General features: G+C 41.2%; 1 protein-coding gene across 2 annotated transcripts; it reads left to right on the top strand.

The window, feature by feature from the left end:
• Positions 1–95: 95 nt before the first annotated feature.
• On the top strand, positions 96–24,600 carry LOC144629355 (laminin subunit beta-1-like). Of its 2 annotated transcripts, XM_078487591.1 has the most exons (27): positions 96–761; positions 994–1,158; positions 2,674–2,978; positions 4,497–4,736; positions 5,455–5,721; positions 6,229–6,349; positions 6,764–6,952; positions 7,356–7,535; positions 8,139–8,242; positions 9,352–9,567; positions 10,164–10,322; positions 11,031–11,288; positions 11,765–11,957; positions 12,872–13,030; positions 13,664–13,933; positions 14,484–14,596; positions 15,098–15,335; positions 15,723–15,925; positions 16,516–16,612; positions 17,550–17,801; positions 18,621–19,325; positions 20,463–20,611; positions 21,215–21,444; positions 21,840–21,981; positions 22,695–22,871; positions 23,491–23,647; positions 24,180–24,600. In XM_078487591.1, exons 2-27 carry the CDS (start codon positions 1,113–1,115, stop codon positions 24,335–24,337), a joined length of 5,328 nt encoding a protein of 1,775 aa, XP_078343717.1. In that variant the 5' UTR covers positions 96–761; positions 994–1,112; the 3' UTR covers positions 24,338–24,600. The 2 variants fall into 2 exon arrangements, with proteins under 2 accessions (XP_078343717.1, XP_078343715.1); XM_078487589.1 differs by having other exon boundaries at positions 96–1,158.

Genomic DNA, 24,600 nt, shown 5'->3' with positions numbered 1-24,600 from the left:
ATAAAAAGAAAATAATAAAAAACAAAAGTGAAGTAAAAATGTACTAATTAAGAGGCTATTTTTTTGAAAAGAATACAGTATTGGCTTGGAATGGGCTTTTAGCAGAGGTGTGCCAAGCCTCTCTAATGCGAAAAGAGCCTTTGCCAATGACACAAGAGTTCTCTATCCGATGGTCGAATGACCACGCATATTTCCCCGGTTTATATATCGCGCCACTGAGAGTCTACTGACAATTTTATCCAACACTCTTGTTGAACCGCTAAACTTGCCAAGAATTCAGGTCAGTTTATGAATGACATGTTTTATGTCGAGCATTGATCTGTCACTGAAATACGACACTCGCCGCCGATCAAAGGTGGTCTTGGCGCGGAAATTCACATTATGATACCGAACTCTGATTGGCTAATCAACACATTCCTCGAATGCATTCAGGCATATCGTCTTTCCGGTGGCGAATTCCCTAGCTTCGGTCGTCGCTTGAAGGTTTTCATCTGTTCTAACATCACTTCTGGAACAACTCCCCTCTCTTTTCATCGTTCTTTTGCAATATCCAGTCCTTCGTTAGACAGTTGTCCCTTTGAAGACTCAATCGGTCGGTCAAATAGTGCAGTTTCTGCGAAAGCGTTTGTCGCTGCAATCTTGACAACTGCGGCGACTGTAAATTTCACCTTCATGTTTTGCGCAAGATCTGAAGTTCTGTCTGGATAATTTGGTCTAAATTCTTCATCAGTGATTCTTTCCTTCACCGCTTCAAGGCAGAGGTTAGTTATGTCGCTATTTCTACACTAAACATAGCCTCCTACAAGTTTCCTGAACTTCGCTAGCCCGGTGGCGAGTGATCTTTGTGTCTTCGCATGACATGCAATGAAAATCTTGATGCGTGACTTTCGTGAGAATAAATTTCCATTCGCCTGATGCATGTAAACTTGTTTTGATTTTTTAGCGGGTCCTAGAAATGCCGTCTTACTGATTAGCTTTTTGCTTATTTCACAGGGTCTTAGTTTAACCGTAAAAGAAGATCTTCACCTGAATTCTGGGTGGCACGTAGAAACATTTGTTTTATCACTTCGAAGAGAAAAGAAGTTCGTGGATTTGCACGTGGGAAAATTCATATGGCAAATTTATGGAGAATTGCGGTGATTGCACTGCTTTGTTATGGTGAGTTCAAGTCATAAAGGCACTTCGTATTTTAGCTGTGTCTGTTTTTGATATATCTATTTCGTTACTACATCCGAAACTGAGACCAACATAATTTCTATTGAATATTGTTCGGGACGTCCCGTCGATGCAACACATAACATAAGCTAACATAAAACTGTTTGTTTTCGCCGATCGATTTTCCCTGTAGCTTATTCCAAAAATCATGCATTTAAACTGACCTTTCTGCCAGGAATTAAAAATAGAATCACTCAAACTCTATTTTTTTAGCGACGATAAAGTGTTGGCTTTGTTGATATTTAGCCATGGGAGCGGTAACTTGGAATTTCTGTGGTTTCCTCGAGGCCGTTCACGCCCTGTCAACGAAAGAGACCATTTTGCTCCAAGTGTCAAAACAATTTGTCACCAGAAAAAAAGCGGACGCCGAATTTCTGCTGTCGTATCACCGCAAACAGTGTAGTGGTCTTGTCTCTTCCGATATTCTGACACGTACTTCTTTTAAAAAATGCACGTATTTTGTTTTCGTTAAAGCTTATAAGCTTTGCTGTGGATTATTGTAAATCTGAGCTTAATTGGCTGCCCCCTATGTTTATTATTAAAAAAATAAACTTTTCCTTCCTCTTAATTTTTTAAGAAAATTTAAATACTTTTCCATCCTCCATAATTTTTGAAATCAGTGAATACCATTTATTGTTCCCTTTTACTTGGCCAATCAGATCAATTGATAGATATTGGCTTGGTTGTAAAGTAATAATCAGTAATTATTTTGGATCAGGGTTTTCCCTTACAAATAAAGCTGGTGGAGAAAAAATTAAAATATTGTGGAGAAATTAAAAAAAAAAATTCTTGAGAAACCCGTCCAGTGTGCTTTAATTTTAACAACAAAATGAGTAACAAAGGAGAATCATGTTCACAGTCAGTGCAAATTGCCAATTGTCTCCATATTAGGGCCAATTTACAGGGTATGACTTTCTCAGTCATGTGACAAGCTATTAAGCTTAGGACAGGATTCATGAGGTTGCCTATTTACCAAGTTAGGATTTCGAGTTGGATTTCGAGTTAGGATTTCGAGTTGGATTTTCCTAACTGGGGAGTTAGTCTGTCTCAGGATTCATGTTGTAGTCGTGCATACATGCATGTTTCGTGTGATATGGTAGGCAAAATCATACCACCTATTTGCTTCTAATATAAAGACCCAAACTTACTAGAACTCGCACTAATGATTTGGTTGCATTTTGCTTACTATTTAATACTTTCCCGAGCTGCTATACTAATAATACTTATTCATATCCCATCCATGAACCTGTTCCTGACTAGGTATGTTTGGTTAGTTCCATTTACACTTCTTGCTGTCTGTCAACTAACCAAACATCTGGCACAGGGTAACCAATCATGATCATTATCTTATCTCAGGATGCAAGTTCCTCTTGAGACTAAGACTCAGTCATCAAGGCATGTACGTTGTACAAGTTTCTACTAGACAATAACTTTTTTTGTTACTTATTTTTTATTTAGTTTGTCGAGTTGTAAGTCAAAATGGCAACACGCAGTGTGACAGGCGCAGTTGTTATCCAGCCACTGGAGACCTTCTGATTGGTCGCGCTAATCAGCTGGTAGCTTCCTCAACATGCGGCATGAATGGTCCTGAGGATTACTGCATTGTGTCCCATCTCCAGGATAATCCTGAGGAGTGTTTTGTTTGTGACTCAACTATTCCTAATCTCAGTCATGAACCAAAGAACATGATCTCAAATTTTGACGGAAGAACAGAAAAGACCTGGTGGCAATCACAAAATCTTAAAGAAGATGTCTATCTTCAGGTAAATTAGTACCAGATGTTTAAATTATACTAGGTGGGGTGACCAGCCACTGTTTGGGAAAATAAGCCTGTGCTCCTCAAACGCAGACCTGACGACAGAGAGTGCTGGGAAACAAGAAGGAAGGAAGGAATTCCTAGGGTTATACTTTATATGACCAAAAATTAAAACCTTATTTCTTGTTATAGAAAAAAAAAACACAACAACAACGACAATAACAAAAGCAAATACAACGTCAAACAGTCCCTGGTTTTATCAGAACTGGCGCTTGAGCCTGAGAATAAAATGGCTATACATGTATAAATTTTTGAGTAATAAATATTGAGAATATTAAGTGGCAGTTCCTCTTAAAGCGGTCCATCGCATTTCGGGTCGGAAAATAGTTTTCCCTCAAACTTTGCCCAGTGAACTATCTTAGGTTGTAAGTAAATGCAACGACTTTAGTTTTTGGAAATACGTTAAAATATATTTTTTAGAGCTCTCGACAGTGAAGGCTGCAAAAGGCCTAATTTTGAGCTTGGCCAGAACGAGAAATTTCATAAGTTGACGAGCTCGCCGCTCAAAAACAACCAAACGCACCAAATTATATTTATTATTCCTAAGTTAAGTGGTTCTTCAAAGGTTGGAAACGCATGTTAATTTTGATATATAATTTGATTTACGGGTCCGTGAAAATTTAAATAACAGCAACCGTTAGATCGCTTTTTGTAAACATGCAAAAGTATGGTGTCTTCCCCGGCCTTTATTTCACGAGTCCAGACCAGACTATTCTAAATTCCAACTGAATCCTACTAAACAGATGTTAGGAAGCTTAGAAATATAAAAATACCTTGCACTTTTTATCTTCCTTTGCCACAGCGACTTCGAACATTTCGTGCTTATGCGAGTAAGTAAGCTCATTTGCATAATGTGTATGACATACTCGCATAAGCACGAAATGTTCGAAGTCGCTGTGGCAAAGGAAGATAAAAAGTGCAAGGTATTTTTATATTTCTAAGCTTCCTAACATCTGTTTAGTAGGATTCAGTTGGAATTTAGAATGTTCTGGTCTGGACTCGTGAAATAAAGGCCGGCGAAGACACCATACTTTTGCATGTTTACAAAAAGGGATCTAAAGGTTGCTGATATTTAAATTTTCACGGACCCGTAAATCAAAATATATCAAAATTAACATGCGTTTCCAACCTTTGAAGAACCACTTAACTTAGGAATAATAAATATAATTTGGTGCGTTTGGTTGTTTTTGAGCGGCGAGCTCGTCAACTTATGAAATTTCTCGTTCTGGCCAAGCTCAAAATTAGGCCTTTTGCAGCCTTCACTGTCGAGAGCTCTAAAAAATGTATTTTAACGTATTTCCAAAAACTAAAGTCGTTGCATTTACTTACAACCTAAGATAGTTCACTGGGCAAAGTTTGAGGGAAAACTATTTTCCGACCCGAAATGTGATGGACCGCTTTAAGAGAAACTGCCACTTAAATGGTATTAATTTTTTTTTATTATTTTGTTGATTTTTGATGACAGCTTGATCTGGAAGCTCAGTTCCACTTTACTCACTTGGTAATGACGTTCCGCACCTTCCGCCCTGCGGGCATGGTTATAGAGCGATCCTGGGACTATGGCAGGAACTGGAATGTATACCGATACTATGCTGCAAACTGTAAACAGACATTCCCAGACATTCCAAATAGAGATCAGGATGATGTTGACGAAATTGTGTGTACAGAGGATTTCTCATCAGTAGAGCCATCTTCAAATGGAGAGGTTAGAATAAAAATATCAAGAAGCAGTGATTCAATGATGAGTTAATCAATGACAAGTCAACCAATTTTTTCTCTATACTTAATTTTTTTTAAAAAAGGTGTTGGGTGTATATTAGACCAAAGGCAGTTCCGACGCCTGATCTTAGTACATGAATTTATCATTTAGGAGCTTAATTGCTATAATATAATTCCCCCTAATTATGCAATGGTACAATGCACATGTACTCCATTGTAGATACATTATGTTAACCCACCCTTCCCCTCCCTGCTAGTATATTGTCTGGTTGCTGTTACCTATTTACTGTCTTGGGTGAAAAGGCTTGGGGAGAGGTGGGGGGTTAAGAGATCACAGGGTACTTTGAGAGAATTGTTCAAAAACACAAAATTATACAACTACAACATCTCTCTATTAGGTAAGGTAAAATCTGCGTCTGAGCCAAGTGGCCCATACAGCTGGAGCTTGTCTCGGTTTCCATAGCATTAAGCGACTAGGAGTATTGCTACTCCCCCTAGTCCATCGCAGGGTTACCCCCCAGCAGTAAATTTGCTGCTACCCATTTATACACCTGAGTGGAGAGAGGCACTGTGAGAGTTAATTAAGTGTCTTGCCTAAGAACACAACACAGCGCCCCGGCCAGGGCTCGAACCAGGGCCGTTCGACTCATCTCTCTATTAGTAGCTTTAATTTTGTTTTTAATGCCATCTAAACCTTTCGGTAGGTTATCTTCAGGGCACTGAATCCTCAAATCCCAGTCAAGAACCCATACAGTGAAAAAGTCCAAAACTTACTTAAAGTGACCAACATACGAATCAACTTCACCAAACTTCACACCCTGGGAGACCTGGTGCTAGATCCCAACAAACCAGAAGCCAGATTAAAGTATTACTATGCTGTGTATGACCTTGTGATCCGAGGAAGCTGTTCATGTTATGGCCATGCTGAGCAGTGTCTGCCATTGCCAGGAGAACCAGATATCCCCGGAATGGTGAGTTTCATGTTGCAATATATACAATGTAAACTTACTGTGAAAACTCCTGTTCAGCGACCACCAAACCTATGTGAGAAGCCTAGTGGGACTCAGGTGGTCCCTTATATATGACATCAGAATACAGGGGATCTAAATTTTGAGTCATAGAGTGTGCCCATTTCAGAGACTTAATTACTGTATATGCACACCCAAAAACCCTTCTAACTAGTAATTTGTGTGCCTTAAAATAATACTGATCGCCATTGCCTACAATGGGTGGTTACTGCACAGGGGAGTTTGACTGTAGTTGTGTATACAGGGCACTAAAAAGCTCTCCTTAGCAAAAACAGGCAGAAATAAAAATTACAACAGTTGAAGTCACTACAGACAGAACTAACCTGAAGTCACCTTTTCAAGCCTTGCAATTTCTTTAAAACAAACAAACAAAATCTTAAAGAGAAATGTAAATCCCGGAAATGTAAGAAAACTTTGCAGATTTTTAAATTTGTCTTTTTTTCCCAATAGGTACATGGACAGTGTGCCTGTGCTCACAACACAGAAGGAAAGAACTGTGAACGGTGCAAGGCTGGTTATAACGACAGACCCTGGAGACCAGCAACAGCTGAAGACTCCAATGAATGCAGACGTATGTATATGTACAGTCACATAATTATATATTTCCCTTGAACCTGCATTATGGTTTGGTAGAGATCTGTGGACAGGTCTGATTTTGCTTCATTTTGAACAGCTGTCTCTTGCAGTACTAACAAAACAGACCCTTGATAATGATAGTCTGCATTTTGGCCAATGTGGCCTTTGCAAGACAATGCAAGACAATTAGGGGTGTTGCTGCCTACATGTATCATACCCCTATTTTTGTTTCAATTTAGAAGATATTTTAAACACTGTTTCATTGGCTATCCAAACACCTCAAATTTCATCAAAAATACTATGCTGTGCATCGTATCTTCAACTCTCTTTTCGTTGTTTGGATATCCCAATGAATCTTGTGTTTGATGCATTACATATACATGTAATATCGTACTTTCTATCATCACAGAGTGTGACTGTAATGGCCATGCCGAGGAGTGCCGATTTGATCCTGCTGTGTTTGCCGCATCTGGTAATGTTAGTGGCGGTGTCTGCGTCAGCTGCTTACACAACACTGTCGGCCGCAAGTGTGAGAAATGTAAACCTCTGCACTTCCAGGATCCTAACAAGGACTTCAAGGATCCCGATTCTTGTATTCGTAAGTACTGTTACTGATAGTTAATTTCTAAAGAATGAATTTTGATTCCTATTCACAAGTTATGCAGGATTTTTATTAAGATTCTGAGCATGTACATGTAGGAAGGCAAGAAGTTAGTGTATGTGAACAGGAGGTAACATACGTATTTAACAAAATAAATGTTCTCTATAAAATAAATTAAATAATTAATTAGTTGTCAAAAATGAATGAGTGAATGAGGCAACAAATGACAGAATGAATGACAGAATGTAGGAACAAATGAATGAACAAATGAGTGACCGACCGACCGACCGACCGACCGACCGACTCGACCATAATACTCTTTCTTGTTGGTTTCAAGTCTAGTGTATTGTATATATATAAATGAAGTCTATTTTCAATACTCTTTTCTTATTATATACAGCTTGCAACTGTGATTCTGTGGGTGGGGTAAGTGGTGGCGAATGTGAAGGAAAAAATGATCCTGATGCAGGCTTGCTAGCTGGCCGATGTATTTGTAAGACAAATGTTGATGGATCAAGATGCGACCGGTGTAAAGCAGGATTCTGGAATTTAAGAAGGGATGATCCTGATGGCTGTAAAGGTAACAGATTTAATTGTTACAATAATTCCCCACCCCACCCCTAGAAGTAGTACAGGTACAGAGTAGAGCCTCGTTCTCGCAGGGGAAAGACCCTGGGAATGAGGTTGTGTATATCCACATACACTCCACCCCCCCCCCCCCTGCCACTCTTTATGAGCAAGAAAGGGTACAACTTCTCATTGTGTGCCCCTTTTGAGCATCCGAAAACTTTTTTACTCCAATATGAATGATGGTCGTCTAATTTTGCTTCATTCCTTCTCCTATGCAATAAAATTATTATCACTACTGACATTTTTAAAGTTGAAAGGCTGTTAATAAAAGGTTTTAGTCTGTACATGAGACGACAAGTTTGGAGTACATGTATTTGTTCTGCCCCCCCCCCTCCTGGATGGGATGCTAGTCCTATGCAGGGGTAGCCCCCAGGATTAAATTCACTGATACCATAAACCTGGTTGGAGAGAGGCACTGTGAGAGTAAAAGTGTAAGAAATCTATACCAGTAAGTGAGGAGAAGTGACACTTTGAGCTCAGGTCTAGTTGTGTATATCTACCGTGGCTGGCATGGCATGACCACTAGAATTAATCTTGCTGTTTATTATTTCAGCTTGTGGATGCAGCTCGGATGGTACAATCGGTGTTTGCAACCCTAAGGATGGCAAGTGTCTTTGTAAACGTTTTGTCATGGGAGCAAGGTGTGATCGTTGCCAGGTGCGTGTATCAAATAATAGGTAAAGTAACGAACCTCAATGGATGTCAACTTTTGCTTTTATCTTACCCAAATTAATTAATATTCACAGTCCCTATTTTTCCGGGAAGTCGTAGAGATCAATCGTTGAGTTCGACGGGCCGCCATCTTGGTTCCTGAACGCGAACCTCGTAAGCCAACCCAGGGGGTTTTGCACTCTCCCCAGTTTTCGCTCGCGTTCAGGAACCAAGATGGCGGCCCGTCGAACACAATGATCGATCTCTACGACTTCAAGGAAAAATAGGGGACTGTGAAGGGTCTACCACTTAAAAAATCTGCACTATCTTTTATGCTGTTGTGCTACAATGTCATGAATACATTGGAAGAAAGCGCTATAGAACAGAACAGAATAGATTAGCGACCAAACTTTAACCTGAAAACAAAAATGACACTGCATGAGAGGAATGAACAAACAGTAAACCTATTTTTGTGCCAAAAACTTGACTTCTGTCGCCTACGGGAAACACTTGCTAAGATACATAGGACCTACAGTGTGGAATCAACTCTCAAATAACTTAGCCTGCGAACAGGCTCCCGATTGGGGCAGGGCGAGAAAAACATAACAAAACAATTACAAAAAAAAAAAAAACAACAACAACAAATGCACGAGCGAAGCGGGCCGAGCGGGGCCTGAGGGGAGAACGGGTCATGCTTACGCTCAGCTCGATTCGCTCGTCGATTTTTTCTACGCCCAGCTCCATTTGGGAGCCTGTTTGCAGGCTAAAATAACTTGGAAACTTACCGTCTAAACTCAAAAGGCAAATAAGAGGAATCCGTCTAACCAACTTTTTCATCAAAGGTAGAACACAGAATTTGAGAACTGTCTTTTGTAGCACGACCTCCAAGCTTGTTTCGTGAACATTATGGTGAATTACAATAGTTAACGTAGTTGTCTTATTTGTTTGTCTTGTTTGGCTGATTTCTACATCAAACACGTACGAAAAGTCTCTTGCTGAAGAAATTATCCTCAAAACTGATAAAGTCGGTTCCATTATGTTCTTAACAAATTTACGCTTGGAGTAAGAAATGTTTGTTGTCAAATTATGATTGCATCAATTGTCTTTTTATCTAGCCTGGTTACTGGGGCCTGGGTGAGAGTTCTGTTGGATGTAAACCATGTGAGTGTGACGTCGGCGGTGCGTACGAGAGGAACTGTGAACAAGTCAAGGGACAGTGTCGCTGCCGTAAGGGCATCACGGGAAGGCGATGCGATCAAGTACAGACAGGGAACTTCTTTCCGTTGCCGGACCATCTGAAATACGAGTCTGAAGAAGCGAAAATCCTTGGGGTACGTACTGTATATAAAAGCGCTGACTGTAAAATTCACTATGTAGGCTCCATACCTCATCCCCCCAATATATTGATAAAAACTTATTTTATTTTTCATTCAGTTCTCTGCGCGGCCTCAAGTAAGACGGTGGCCGTTAATATCACATTGGCTTTAGGAGGCGTTCTATTGTAACGTGTCTTGGAAACCTTAATGCCATTTTTTTTTGGGGGGGGGGGGTGGGGTAAGAAACAGGTAGACTTCATGATAAGTCCGCTGTCTGCTATTTTCTCGTATTTTTCTTTGATTGTTGTACGCGAGGAAAGTATCGCGAGGGAACTGGACGCCAGTGCAAAACGGGAGGCGCGAGGGGGTGGGGGAAGCGTGAAAATGTTTTTCTTTCGCTCGCTTTGCTCGATTCCCGCTCGCACCCCCTCGCGTTCTTTTGCGTTGAAAAATTAAGAGGCTATGAACAGTCTATGCCCGTTATGGCAAGGTGCCCGTTTATTTAAGTTTCTATTCCAATTTAAATTAACTTCTTATCTTGGTGCCGTTACAAACCGTATTTATGTTATTCATTATTGTTGTTTTCTATCTATCTCCCACGGGGACAAAAGAACGGCAACATTGTCCCGAGGGAGCCACAGGAAGGCGAGACAGTTACATGGACGGGTGATGGGTTCACGGAAGTTAAAGACAGATCCGCTTTGGAATATGCTGTCACTAATGTGCCTTACACTGGTGAATACAACATCTTGGTGCGATACGAACCCAAGGTACAGTGTATAAATTAATTCCCTAAAATAGGATAAGTTTTCTAAGATTTCCTCTTCACAACGTTCATTGCTCAAGGGTGTAGCGTTTAGTGGTTTAATTTAAATGTTCCGTCCATCAACTTCGAAATAAGAACCACCTTGTATAGCTTTATGGACTGTACAAAATTGAAAAGACTGCTTAATACCTTTAATGTTTCCTCCTGTATAAAAATAAAAAGTTCGTAATAAAAGTATCGATAGAACAAATTTTAAACTAAACACGACACTTTTGAGTGTTTCGGCAGAAACCGATCTGCCATCCTCCGTGTGAAAGAACTGCTCAATTTGAATCGCTGCACGCTAGCCGGTTTTGTTCACGAACTTTAAAGTTAGAACCACCTTGTACAGCATAATAAACAGTACTGCTCAACAGCTTTCATTAGATGGTCACACACTAGGGTTCATGAAAGCAATTTAAACGGCAATCGTAGCAAGGGCCTACAGAGTAGGCTCAATAAGAGAAATGCACTCGTAAGTGCATGCAGGCACGCAGGAAAATACCTTTTGGCTTAAGCATAAATGACAGCATTTAACGATCGTCAAACTGTTAGTGGAACTACGCACCTGACGAGAGAGAACGAATCGGTCCTCTTGAAACAGATTTGTAGTGCATGTAGTCCGTAATTTTTCCACCGTATTTAACGAGTATATAATTTACATATTTTTCAGGATTCCGGGCTGTGGAAAGTTGACGTGCAGATACAACGCATCGACGGGCTCCCTTTGACCAGCGGTAAATGCCAGAACGCTACTAATGCCCAGGACCCCAACTACGGCAACTTCTCGGCCATACTGCTCACACCGCGCCGTTATGTTCTGATGCTGCCTAGTGTTTGCATGGAGAAAGATGTGGCTTACGTCGTCAAGGTTACTTACAGTCGGCACGAGTCTAACAAAGATGGCGTCGACAGTATCTTGACTGACGCGGTAAGTTATCTTGAAAGAAAAAAATGTTTTTGGATCGCCGCGTGACGATTCAGAATTGAGGGACAATTTAAATGCGTGACGATCTGGTGCGTGAGAACCCAATACGCCACAGCTCGAATACGTGACAACCTAAATTGTCAGGTAACGCTTCTATATTGCGTGACAGCTAGAATGCTTGACAACTCAAATAACGGCTCTAAAGTGATAATGATGTAACAACCGAAATCTTTTCTCCGGTTAACACTTAAAGACCCAAGAGTGACCATCATGAAATTTCTCCATACTATATAATACTAAATCAAGAGAAGAGGGTGTGAGAATTAATATAATGGTCACCAAAAGGAAATTGCTTTGAACTTTTAGCAAATTCTCCCAACGATGCTATAAGCAATAATGGGGATCAGTGAGGAGATTTTGCATGTGGAGATTGCGGCTTTTAGTGTTAATATCACTCTTTTATGCTTGTGTTTTGTCAGATGGTTCTTGTGCCGTACGCAGAGTCAGTGTCCATCTTTCAAGGCCCTGACGGGGAGCAGCGAAAGAAGGAGTTTGACCGGTTTAGATGCCTTGATTATCACATGACACCTTCCACGCCGCGCCCTGTTCTACCAGATGTCTGTAAACAGCTTATCTTTGCCATGTCGTCGGTTATCTATGACGGAGGAAAGCGTAAGTTTTGTCATTTGCCACTTCCTGTGCCGGGTAGTATTGTGAACAATTTTGCGATACTATCAAGTGGAATAGCCCGGAATACACTTGATAAACCCACTCTATCCCTAAACTAGACTCGAGTGGTGAACGCACGTCGCCTTCTGGCAAAGCGAGAGGGCGGCGCCAACGACGGTACCAAATTAAAATCCTAACTCTAATCGCTAACTCTTACACTAAATTGACGTTGGGGATTTTCGGGGAGTAAGAACATTTGTACTAACATCGCCGGTTCTATGCAAGACTGCCATAAATAGATGCAATCATCGCCTTTGCATCTAGGCTTTACGAGGCAAGCTACACTGGAAACTTCACGAAGTCTGCTACCGCTTTTAGTCCAGTAAAATTTCTGCCTGGCGTTCCCCCAAGTGAAAAATAAATAAATAAATTCACCAACGGGAAGGACAATGTCGATCTTGGTGCAATGTACACCTTTGATGCTCTTAATTTTTTTTTATGCTCGTTTAGAATTTTATGTAGCCTGTTCCAGGCGTCCGGTAAGTTGGGAAACAGCGTGAAAAACGGCGAGCGATCTCGCCATTTTTTCCACTCGTAGTTCAACCCTCCAAGTTTATTTTTTCTAAGTGGCCATTTGGCCACTGACTGCTCGAGTTTGGTCGCTAGTGAAAAATTTTTGTCCCTAAATTAAGCTCACGCTTTCAATCCTTCTTCTCAGGCTGGCAACTTCAGTTTAAATTAAGTCGCATGCTCGAAAGTTTTAGTTGCCATGGTGACAAACATGGTTTTAACTTGGGAGGGTTGCAGTTCTTAGCGCTAATCCCATTTTCCGCACTGCTTCACAAGTAATCGAACTCCTCGAACAGGCTAAAGAATTTTATGGGTTCTCCTCAGCAAACCATTCTTATCTTTTACAGCGTGTGACTGTGATCCCACGGGAACAAAGCGGGATGCTAACGGGACTCTGATTTGCGACTCTGTTGGAGGCCAATGTCAATGCAAAGACAACGTGATGGGTCAAAGATGCGACCGCTGCGCACCAGGATCGTACGGATTTGGACCAGAGGGTTGTACTGGTAAGTGAAACGAAACGGGACGCAATACAAGCGAATTATAAACGCATCAGGAATGCAGTGGAAGTAACGCTTCAGTACCAAACCAATTACTGTATTTGAGTATATAACACAGTAAACGCAGTAGGAACGCGGTCAAGTCACTAGATGACGCATCTCGACGTAATCAGTAAGCAATATAGTACGAACAGTTGTTGAGAAATCATGCAAATAAACGTTACAGGATATAACAGACTTCATTGATAAGGGATTTATTGTACATACAGCTCTCTCTGTCAGACGGACACTCTCAGACCCGACTCTACTTGTCCGTCGTAGAGAGCTGTCCGTCTTACAGGGAGTTAAGTTACTAAAAGTAAAATTACTGAAAATGGCAGTGATGGTATCAACACCAGGCATCCGTCTTGTAGATGTGACTGTTAATCGAGAGTTGACTGTATGCAATATTTTGGTGGGATACAGCGGGAATCCCCGAGCGGGCAAAAAGCACCCCCTCCCCTCCCCTCCCTCTCGAGTAGCGAACCACTACGTAGGATTCAGTTCATATGGCCAGCTACGAGAGCTCGCCGCACGCATGTAGTGAATACTTCATACTGTGTGGTTCTTTCTTTGATTTTTTGACGCTTTCCTCCTTAGGTTGTAACTGCAACAGTATCGGTGCCTCAGATAACCTCTGTAACGTACAGACCGGACAGTGCTCATGCAGAATCAAGGCGGGCGGCAGGCAGTGCAATCTCTGCCCTCCGCGTTACTGGGGATTCCCTGTATGTCAACCATGCATGTGTAACGGACATGACACGTCAAACTGCGATCCTAAGACAGGCGATTGTCTCGACTGTCAACACAACACGGCGGGGAAACACTGCCAAGTGTGTGCCACTGGTTACTATGGTGATGCGACCGCTGGTAAGTATTTGGCACTGAGGGCTGTAGCAACCTCGTTTTCAAGGTCGTTGTTTCTTTCATCCGTGTATGATCAGGATTGGGGGCATACCTCTGATTTCGAGTGGTCGTTTATAATTATTTTTTGTTTATACTAAGCGAAACAACTGCATTTTTTTCGAGCGTCACTTTTGTGGTGAAAACTAAAGACCGCTCCCAGTTTTTGGAAAATAAAAGACCTGTTTCACTTATTACGTATTTTTATGACTACATTTTCCCCTTGTAGCAGGGCGGACAACCAACAACGCGTACGCACGAGCTCTGCACTCTGAACTTGGTTGTTCAAAAATCGCTATTCAGTGGATGAGTGTTGACAAAAATTAATATTCTCATTCATTATTATGACCTAATTTTGAATTTTTTGGACAATGGATAACTTCATCTATCCATTGAACAACTGAAGTCTGTAGTTTTTAATACCAAATCTATGCTCTCTGAAGTTTTATTTTTGCTGTCGTTCATGTAAGAAAAAATCCGCATGTAGAAACACTGACAATTCTCATACTTTCCACAGGGACACCAAACGATTGTCGTCGGTGTCAGTGCCCGGGCGGTAGCAGTGGAAACCAATTTAGTATTACTTGTCGAGCAAATGGAGCAGGGCCTTCGATTTGTGACGCCTGTGAAGTAAGTAAGAAAGTCACGCTAGTGTCACGCCAGTGTCACGTATATCGCGTAAACCCAGTTTGAATTAACATATACCCAAATGGTAATAAATGTTCAGTAAATGAGCACAGTCACTTAAAATTAAACGAGCATTTTTATTGTCAGAAAGAACAAAGTTAATTGAAAATGTCAGAAAATGGATCCTCCCGAGACAAATTTTAGCGAGGACTAAGTTTATCGATTTTCGCCCCAACTCAATAAAATTACTAGCCGCTTACAAAGGTAACTTTAATCACAGACAATTATGAGACCCTTGGCACATCTTATCTAGACTTACTTTAAGGTGGATTTCCAGTGACGCGTAATTTTTTACGTGCGTTTACGTGCATGAAGAAATTTAGAGACAGTGTATGAACGACCTGCGGACACGTTTACGCAAGTCGTTCATACATTGTCTCTGAATTTTTTTCACGCACGTAAAAAATTATGCCCCCTTTAAGCTCAATCAAACTTATCTTCTAGGTTGGGTACAATGGGACACAATGCCAAGAATGCGCTGATGGTTACTATGGAAACCCGCTCGTCCCAGGCGGCCGCTGCCAGCGGTGCTCGTGTAATAACAACGTTGATCCGTCAAATTACGGCAACTGTGACAGACTCACTGGGAGATGTCTTGCTTGCTTGTATAACACCGCTGGCTTCAGTTGCGAGCGCTGTAAATCGGGTTACTATGGTGACGCTATTGCTAGGAATTGTACAGGTAAGCGAGGTGGTTCTAACTTTAAACTCTGTAGATGAAACCCTTGTGTGTGACCATTCAAATGAAAGCAACTGAACAGTACTCTCATTTGGTACTGTTTATAATGCTGTACAAGGTGGCTCAAACTTTCAACTCTGTGGATGGAACCCTAGTGTGTGACCATTCAAATGAAAGCTATTGAGCAGTACTTTAATGTGGTACCGTTTATTACGCTGTACACGGTCGTTCTAACTTTTGAGTCTGTGGATGTAACCCTAGTGTGTGACTATTCAAATAAATGCTAATAAACAGTACTTTCGTGTAGTACTGTTTATTTTACCACGCAAGCCGGGACTAATTTTAAAGTCTGTGGAGTAAACCATAAATAATATTGTTTACTTGTTTCAGAGTGCGTATGTAACAGAAATGGCACAGACCCCGGTTTTGTTGACACTTGCAATTACGAGACAGGCCAGTGTAAGTGTCTCCCAAACGTCATCGGGACGCAATGCGACAAGTGCGCCGACGGATTCTGGAACCTGGGCAGCGGTGAAGGCTGTAAAAAGTGTGACTGTTGTGGAGAGGGTTCTACCCAGGCCACGTGCAGTGAGGTACGTAAATAAGAAAGAAACGCAGACTGCTTACAATCTCTTTTTCGTCTCATTTATCTCTCTAAGTGTAGATACTTGACACTGGTATTGAAATGCGCGCAAGTCGTGAACGCACAGGCTTTTCCCAGTCCTACTGGTAACCTCCCCTTCGACCCAGATTCTTCTCGGGAGCCGCGTTTTCCCCAACAAACTCGCGCTAAACCACGAACTGTTCCAGTCTAGAAGAAACATTTTTTTGTCGCTCTTTTCTTTTACTGGCCAGATAAACGGCCTATGGCCTCTTTCCATACCCTTTTTTCTCTGTAGAAACGTCCGACTTGGAAAACACGCACAAAATACGTAGTCTACCACAACGCACACAAGAAAGGTTTTCAGATTAAGATATCGTGCCGTGCCCCTTTAAATTACACAGAATACGCTGGACTTTTTTTCTTTGTATGCGTCTGGCTATACACATTTATTTCGTTTACAACTAGGCAATAACAAAATGAAGGAAAGGTTAGTGCCCCCACCCATTCACCCGCTAGTGATTCATGTTTTTTGAACGTTTGTGTTCAATTGCAAATTGTTATTTTGTCTGTCCCGCTTAGGATGGTGGTCAGTGTAAATGTAAACCTGGGTATGGAGGGTCTCGTTGCTGCAAGTGTGAAACAGGCTACTGGGGAACACCGCTGGGAGACTGCAAACGTAAGTCACGAACTCCTAACCCAAGTATACAGCGGTTTTGTCATTTGAGCGTGGTAAAACCAAAACCAAAGTTATCACTCTGGTCAATCACAGAGGATACGTAGCAATCAAGTAAACCAATCAAAACTCGAAGCAAATACATGTAGCCGATGCGAAGCGCGGGAAAACGTGCGCGAGCGAGGCAGGATTGGTTTTGGTTTTACTTCTGATTGGATAAGAAGGTGGCGCGAGAGTTTTAAACCAATCACTTAGCATCGAAATGCAAAACCAAAGCAAACGAGAATTACTTTCGACACTCAAGTGAAAACCGTTAAGAAAAATGGGGGGTGGTGGCCTTAAAAAGAGCCTTGATCTTTATAAAATTTTGTTAACACGAGGAAAGAGGAAAAAGGGCGGCAAAAAAAAAAAAAAAAATAGAACAAAAATATTCATTTATTTCACTGGATACACTTTAATAAAATGCACCAATCACGTTATACAAACGTGAAAGTCGTGTTAGAAAAAAACAAGTCAAAACCAGGACTACAAGTAGAATTTTTTGCTGTTGACGATTTCCTTATGTTATCCCGTTTGATACGGCTGAGAACTCTCTAAAAACACTGTTGTTTGTTTACATTTCTGAGTTGCCTCAATGCCCTTGTTTCGCGATTATGCCTACTGCAAAACTTCTCATATAAAATTGAGTTTTAAAGCTGAACATATGAGAATTCAATTTTATTCATTTTTATGCAGGCTTTACTATGAAGCTGAGGTAGACGGCACCTCAGAAATAGCGTATTTCTAATACTTAGTCTATCATCAAACCACTCTGTAAGATAGCCTGCGTACCAGGCGTAAAAAGGGGAAGAAGGTAGTAAAAGATTGAGGGAATTCGAGGAGTGAAGTTGTAAGATATTACTTTTAACATTAACCTCTTTAATTTGTACCTCAATTCCAGCGTGTGACTGCAATCCTGCGGGATCCGAATCTCTCCAGTGTGATCACAACACGGGAAAATGCCAGTGTAAACAGGGCATGATCGGCGAGAAGTGTGACCAGTGTGACGCAGACACCACCGGCAAAATGCCGCAGTGTGAAGTGTGCGGGGATTGTTACTATCAGTGGAAGGTCGCGCTAGAGGCACTGTCACGCAACATCAGTGTGGAGGTCCCAAGGGCTTATAACATTTCTCTCTCACCCAATCCACCAGGTATTGTAATATAGGTCTTTTTCAGGTGCTTATAAGTTAATGTCACGCAACATTAGTGTGGAAATGCAAAGATCTTATTAGATTTGTCTCACATCACACCAGCTAGGTATTTACAAGTACTCTGTACTTCGTCATCGTATTCCTGAAACTTTCACCTCTCACTTCGTTAAAAATTAGAAGCTGCATTGTTTTTCTGAATTTTCCGAGGTTAAAACTGTTTTCCTCGTACTTGTTAAAAGATGCTTATAAGTCAATGCCACACGAAGTAAGCATAGAATTCTGAAGTAAGGGCTTAAAATCATCTCCGTCACAGTTCAAGTCCGCGAGTTATATATTAGTCATTCTAATACAGAACTATCAAGAAGTCACTGCTTTCAACATTGATTCAGTCTAGGGCTAAAACTCCTCGACTTATCTATACTGTGAAAAAAATTTTCTCCAGGCTCTTCTTCTTGGCTAACACCTTTTTCGCATCAGGTTTCGCAAGAGTGCTTCATGTTGTCCAACTTTTCATTACAACATTACCGCACTAAATGTTTCTATGGTTGTTTAAAATTTTAATAGCAGCTTTTAAATTAGCCCAATGCCCACCGCCCCCCCCCCTTCCCCCCCCCCCACTACGTGGGGACACAAGAGGACGAGTAGAGAAGAAAGACGTCTTTAAAAACTTGATTTCAAGGTGGAAATACGACAAGTAACCAAGCTGAAACAAGAATGGTTAAGACTATTAAAGAACGATTGAGACCAACTTGCAACTTGGAAAGTGTGGGCAAACATTTCCAAATGTGTTATCAATCCTGACTATTTTTTTTCCTTTAGTGGGAAGTATTGACGCCTACAGCAAGGAACTTAAAGAGCTAGAGGACAAACTGAAAAGAGTAGAAATGTTACTGAAAAACCAAGTGACTACTGACAATGACACGATAGCAGTCGAACAAAAACTAGATTCTATTAACACAAGGTTGCAAAACATCCAGGACAAGGTGGACGGAATGGATCAAGAGGTAAACTCTACTGAAATGCGGACCACAGAAGCCAACATTGAGATTGAGCTGCTACGGCAAAGGCTTGCTAATCTTTTACAAAACGGTACGCGGTTAAAAACGGAGATGGAGAAGATTTTAGGTTCGGATATCCGAGGCGCGTACGATGAAATTTTGAAGAACCAAATAAGGTCGCGAGAAGCGGAGGCGAACGTGAATGAATCTCAAAGAATTATTGACATATCTATGGAACAGAGGAACAAAACTGAGCAGCTTATTGCTGGTCCGCCTTCATTCAGCGACAAGCACGACGAAAACACTGCGTCTATTTTCGATATCAGCGAAAAATTAAGGGAGCTCCTAGAGCAAGTTGACATTCTCAATGGAATCGTCTGTGGGACTCCCTCGAGTCAGTGTGGCGGATGTGGGGTCCTTAACTGTTCGACCTGTGGTGGGCCTGGTTGTAATGGGTCTATGAATCTGGCTGCGGAGGCGTTAGAGAAAGCAAGGGAGGCTGAAGAAGCTCAACGAATGAGAGCGAGTGAGTACAGATTAACTTGCCCATAATGTTCGCTTTATAAAATATATAGTCTATACAAGTTTAAAAAAAGAGTTAAAAATTAAAATGATAAAACCAAACGTTTTCGGCTGTTTGCCATCATCAGGGTTGAAAAGACCGTCCGCACGCATGTATATATATCTTATGTAATTCCCGTTGTGAAAAGTTTAGACACATAAGAAATGACTTGTTTGTTCAAGCTGGGGCGGAATTGTTGGATCATTAGACCCTCAACGATCCTACGCTTGTGGAATGTCTGTGCTGAAGAGAGAACACGCCAGGTGAAAGAATGTGATGGGTTTTCCCGCAGGTGTTTTGCAGGTTCAGAGGTGTGAGCAGGATTTGAATATATGCGTGCGGACGGTCTTTTCAACCCTGATGATGGCAAACAGCCGAAAACGTTTGGTTTTATCATTTTAATTTTTAACTCTTTTTAGCCTTGTATATAGTATATAACAGATTAACTTATTTTTACATTTATTTTATTGTTGTTTTTAAGGGTCCTGCGTTGCAGTCGATTCCTTACCAAGCGCGTGGAGTGAACGAACAAGCGTGCGAGTGTGCGTGCGTGCGAGTGTGCGTGCATGCGTGCGCGCGGGGGAACGAAATAAATGGAGAAAAGCAGGGAGGGTTGCACCTCGCTACAAAAGGACACCAAAAAATTAGCCTTCCCGTGGTTCCGGATCAGTCCTTCTAGAATAACGGTTAAATCTTACATGCTATTTTAGCTGTATGAAAGCCCCACGCCTCTACGATTTCTTACGACCAGCGAGAACCGCACGTGATAGTGCTTGACATTATGTCTTCGTTACGACAAAAATAATGTTGAGGGGCATCGCATATCTTTGCGAATATTCAACAAATATTGAGTATCAGTATATACTAAAACAGTGGAAAGCGTTGTTGGTGCGCTCTGATTGGCTACCCAAACTCCGTATATCCTTTGCCATTCACCTCCGAGCAACTTGCGCGCGAAAATTGTAATCTTTGACTAAATACTGCAGCAACCATCCACCTCAGTGTCGGTGAATAGTTGTTGCTTGACGTTAAGCTCCTACGTTCTCGCATGTAACGCTAACTGTAATCAGAGAAGGAACTAGCTGTATGTTTTATCAACAGTTAAAGCAATAGCAAAAATGGAAGAAGTACAGGAGGCTGAAATAATGGTAAACATGACCAGAGAATCCGCTGACCAGGCAATGATGCGGGCTATGGAGGCTGCTCAGCGAGCAAGGAATGCAAGTGACCGTATGGATCAACTTATACAGGTATCACGTGATCTTCAACCGGAAGCGATATTCCTTTTTTCCTATCGTCTTTGATAGATGACTTAAGTGCTTCGTTCCACGCAGAGTCATCCGACTGAAATCTTGAGCTTGCAGTGGTGGTGTTAATTGAAACATTAAGCATTTTGTGAGCAGATTAAGATGGATTCCGCTGAACGTTCGACTGAGTAATGAGTGCAAAAAATAATTACCAAAAATCTACTCAGAGCACGGTAACATTTTGTATACTGTTTGAAACGTCTCACTAGAATTCATTCCTCATACTTACCCCGCTATAACATTCTAAAGCATTGTCAAGAAATTTGATGTCAAACCTCGAAAGAAGTAAAAGGCTTGAAACGCGTGTTTTGACTGAATAATGTATGAAAAACTTCAGATTCGTTTTTCTCTCGCTGGGTCAGCTTGAGAGCTAAAATTTCGATAGGTTGTAATAAAACTGTGACCATGATATGAGAGGACTTTTTTGGTAACTTTATTTTTGCCTTTATTGCTCGAATGTTCAGCGGAAACCGTCTTATTAATGGTCTCTGTGTCTCATTGTTCGCTTTTCTTTCCCATTAACTGCTAATTCATTTCACATTTCAGGACATTTTGGACTTCCTCAACCAAACGTTTGGTGACACAGACAAAGTACGAGAAATAGCTAAGAGCGTGAAGGAACTGAAACTCTCTGTGACTCCAGAAGAGATTGCTAAGCTTGCGGAGGATATCAAGGCTGCCTTGAATTCCCTGACGGGTATAGATGATATCTTGGAGGAAACTGAAGAGAGATTAAATAATGCGAACAACTTGAAGGAACGAGCTGAAAATGCCAGGTATCAGTGCCATGTTCTTGTTAAATAAGCTATACATGTACTACAGTTCTTTAAAATAACTTCAGTAAACAAGCGAATCGCAGTGGTCACTTCTTTACGCGCTTCACTTACGTTTTTGATAATCGTTGACCTCTTTCAGCTGATTTCTGATTTTTTTGACTTCCAGCCAAAAAAAAAAGACTGAAGTGGACTAACTTGGTTTTCATTGTACGAGAAATGAGAACGTCAATGAACTAGAAGTAGCGCATAGCCGCCTGAATTCCTTGGGTGCGGCTATGCTCGTCTCGATTAGTTTTTTTCCTTATGCATCGATGAAATGAGAAGAAAGAGGGGCTACCTGAAGACGAGAATTTCTACATCTTTCAGTTTTAAACTTATGTTGTTTGTATTTCTAGGACGAAAGCAAAGGCGGTGTCTGACGTCATCGCAAACGTAACAGATGTTCTCGCAAAGGCTACTGGGAATCAGGCGGCGGCAAAGAACGCCATTGATAAGACAGAGCAGGATATCAAAATGGCGGAAGATATTCTCAATCAAGTAAGAAATATCTATCTTCTTAGTTTTAAAACATCGAGCAAAGTTCTTTCTTTCTTTCTTCATTTCTTTCTTGGAACCTCAACGTCTTGAGGGCGAACTGCTTTTTTAAGCGTTTTGACAATTCACGTGTTTGCTTTCTTTTTTGAGGTGGTAAACTTAAAGACGTTCAAACAAACAAACAAACAATCAAACAACAAAAAAAACATTCCATTTGTTAATGAACATTGTAAGGCTTTTAATAGACTGCGAGCAGTCTCTTTCTTTTATTATCGTGCTACGCGAAAACGCGAATGCGAGCGAGTAATATTTGCATAATTTCAACTCTTCCGGTCGCGCTAATAAAGCGGCTGCTCGCAGTGTTGGCTTTTAATGAATATTTCACGTAGTGAGCTTTAGCCGCCTGTGTTGTTATGCGTTTATACCGGTTGAACATATATTGAAATTGCATTTTTTCTGATACTTCAGAAACAATTGATCCGCTTTAAATGACCTTTATTCACCTGGGGATTTCAGTCATTTGTTACTTCGCCTTTTTGAGTTATCCTCAATTTAGTGTTTGCGTTAAAAATGTAATCTTCGATCCTACTTCTGGTCCAATCTCAAAAGCGTGCCAACTCGCTCGAGTACCTCCTTCTCCTCCATGACCCCTGACAAGACAACTCTTCAGTCTAACAAACTGTCTATGTCTAAAGTTCTGTTTTGCTTCTTCCTAGCTTCTCGCGGCCCTTGACGCTTTGGAGAAGGCGGTGGATACAGCGCAAGGGAACGTCACAGACATGGCAACAATGATTCCAATGGTCAGAGACCAGTTCGCCAAAAACCAAGAACAGCTTGCAACTGCAGAGCAAAACGCGATGGATGCTCACAATCAGTCACAGACAGCTCAACGGGTTTGTTATTACTATTTTTGCCTTTAAAGCTTTACCCAGCCATCGCCAAAGTCCTCACCCCGTGCCTTAATTTGACCCTCCCTGCATTTCAAATTTTATATAGTTTCCTTCGATGCTTGGAAATGCGGTGGCCTAATGGTTACCCCGTTGGACTCCGGATCGAGCGGTCTGGATTCGAGCTCTGGCCTGGGTAACTGTGTCGTGTTTTTGGGTAGGACACTTTACTTTCACAGTGCCTCTCTCCAGTCAAGAGCTGGGGCTGTGATGGACTAGCAGTATACAAGAAATACTCCAAATAACAAGAAAAACTCTTTACTTTCTGCAATAGAAACCAGGATAAGGTCTGAAAAAAAAAAGTCTGACAGTGTAGGCCAGCTTGGTCAGCGTGAGACTTAATCTATCGTCACGCAATGCTTAAGTGGAGAAGCATTGCGTGACGACTCGAATAGCTGCTGAGAATATATGTTGGGTATATGCATTGAGTACGGATGAATTATTAAACAACATTCAAGTAGCCCGTTCCCCCACAGCCCCCTCCTGATTAGAAAAGATCTGCGGAGATTGCTTTATTATTTTTGTTTTTGTTTTTGTTTTTAATTTATTTCAATATTCTTTTTAGGAGGCGGATGACCTACTTGCATTGTTTAACCAAGCAAGAGACAAAATCGAAGAGAAGGTGGAGTCCGTGCAAAATGCTTCCTCAGAAGTCAAAGATTCACAACGAATGGCAAGTTCCTTAGTGAAGAACTTGACACGCAAACTTGAAAGGATTATAGGTATGAATAATCGCGTTTATTATACCTCGCAGATAGAACGCTCACGGTGATTGGTCAGTTTAGAGTTCCGTATTCTATAAGACGACTTGCTCTCCGCGCGCTGAAATATTTTCCTTTCTCCTGAGTGAGAGATATAATTATCATCTTGTTTACTTCTAGATCCCGGTGCTTGTTTTTTCCTGTTGATTTATGACCCGCTCGCTTCGCGATGGGGTCACATTTTATCCGTATCTTGTCGTATCGGCCCTGCCTTCCATGACCGAGGCAAGATATTCTCCATTCATTTTACAGGACCCATTGTGCACGGATGTTTTTTTTCCCTATCTTGGTATTAAAAATATTCGAGATGATGATGATGATGATGATGATGATGATGATGATGATGATGATGATGATGATGATGATGATGATGATTGTTATTGATATTGTCATTGTTGCATTACCAACATCAATGCCTAAGGTACTTCAGGGACCTTCGTATTTCCCTTGATGTTATGATTTTTAACCTTGTGTTAATTTTTTCCCTCTGTAGTCGTTGAAAGGGAGACGATCCTGTTTGAAGGCCTCATTGAACAAGTGAAGACATTGCAAGCTGAGATGAAAGAACTGTTACGCAAGTTAGAGAAGAGATACGGATGCTACTTAGGTTGTAGTCCTGACAATCCAAACAACGCTTGTTTTGAAGACTGATGCTGTTATTTAAACCTTAGGTCTATTTAGAACTTCTTCTTATCAGGCCACACTCTTTTCAAACAGTTAGGTAATGAGAACGTAAACTTTATAAGGCCTGTGGTCTTGATCTATCATCACAATGTCTGAACTGTTATAAAAAGAAACTTCTGGCAATCGGTAAGGAAACTTATAACCTTAAGATTTTATTTTAGACCTTCAGCTTTTACTACAATAATTGACTGGAAACACCGTAAAATTCCGATAACCCCCCCCCCCCTCCC

Source organism: Oculina patagonica, chromosome 10, assembly GCF_052425735.1.
Source record: "Oculina patagonica isolate OP01 chromosome 10, crgOcupat, whole genome shotgun sequence".
NCBI lineage: Eukaryota > Metazoa > Cnidaria > Anthozoa > Scleractinia > Oculinidae > Oculina > Oculina patagonica.
This window is presented reverse-complemented; position numbering and strand designations above follow the sequence as displayed.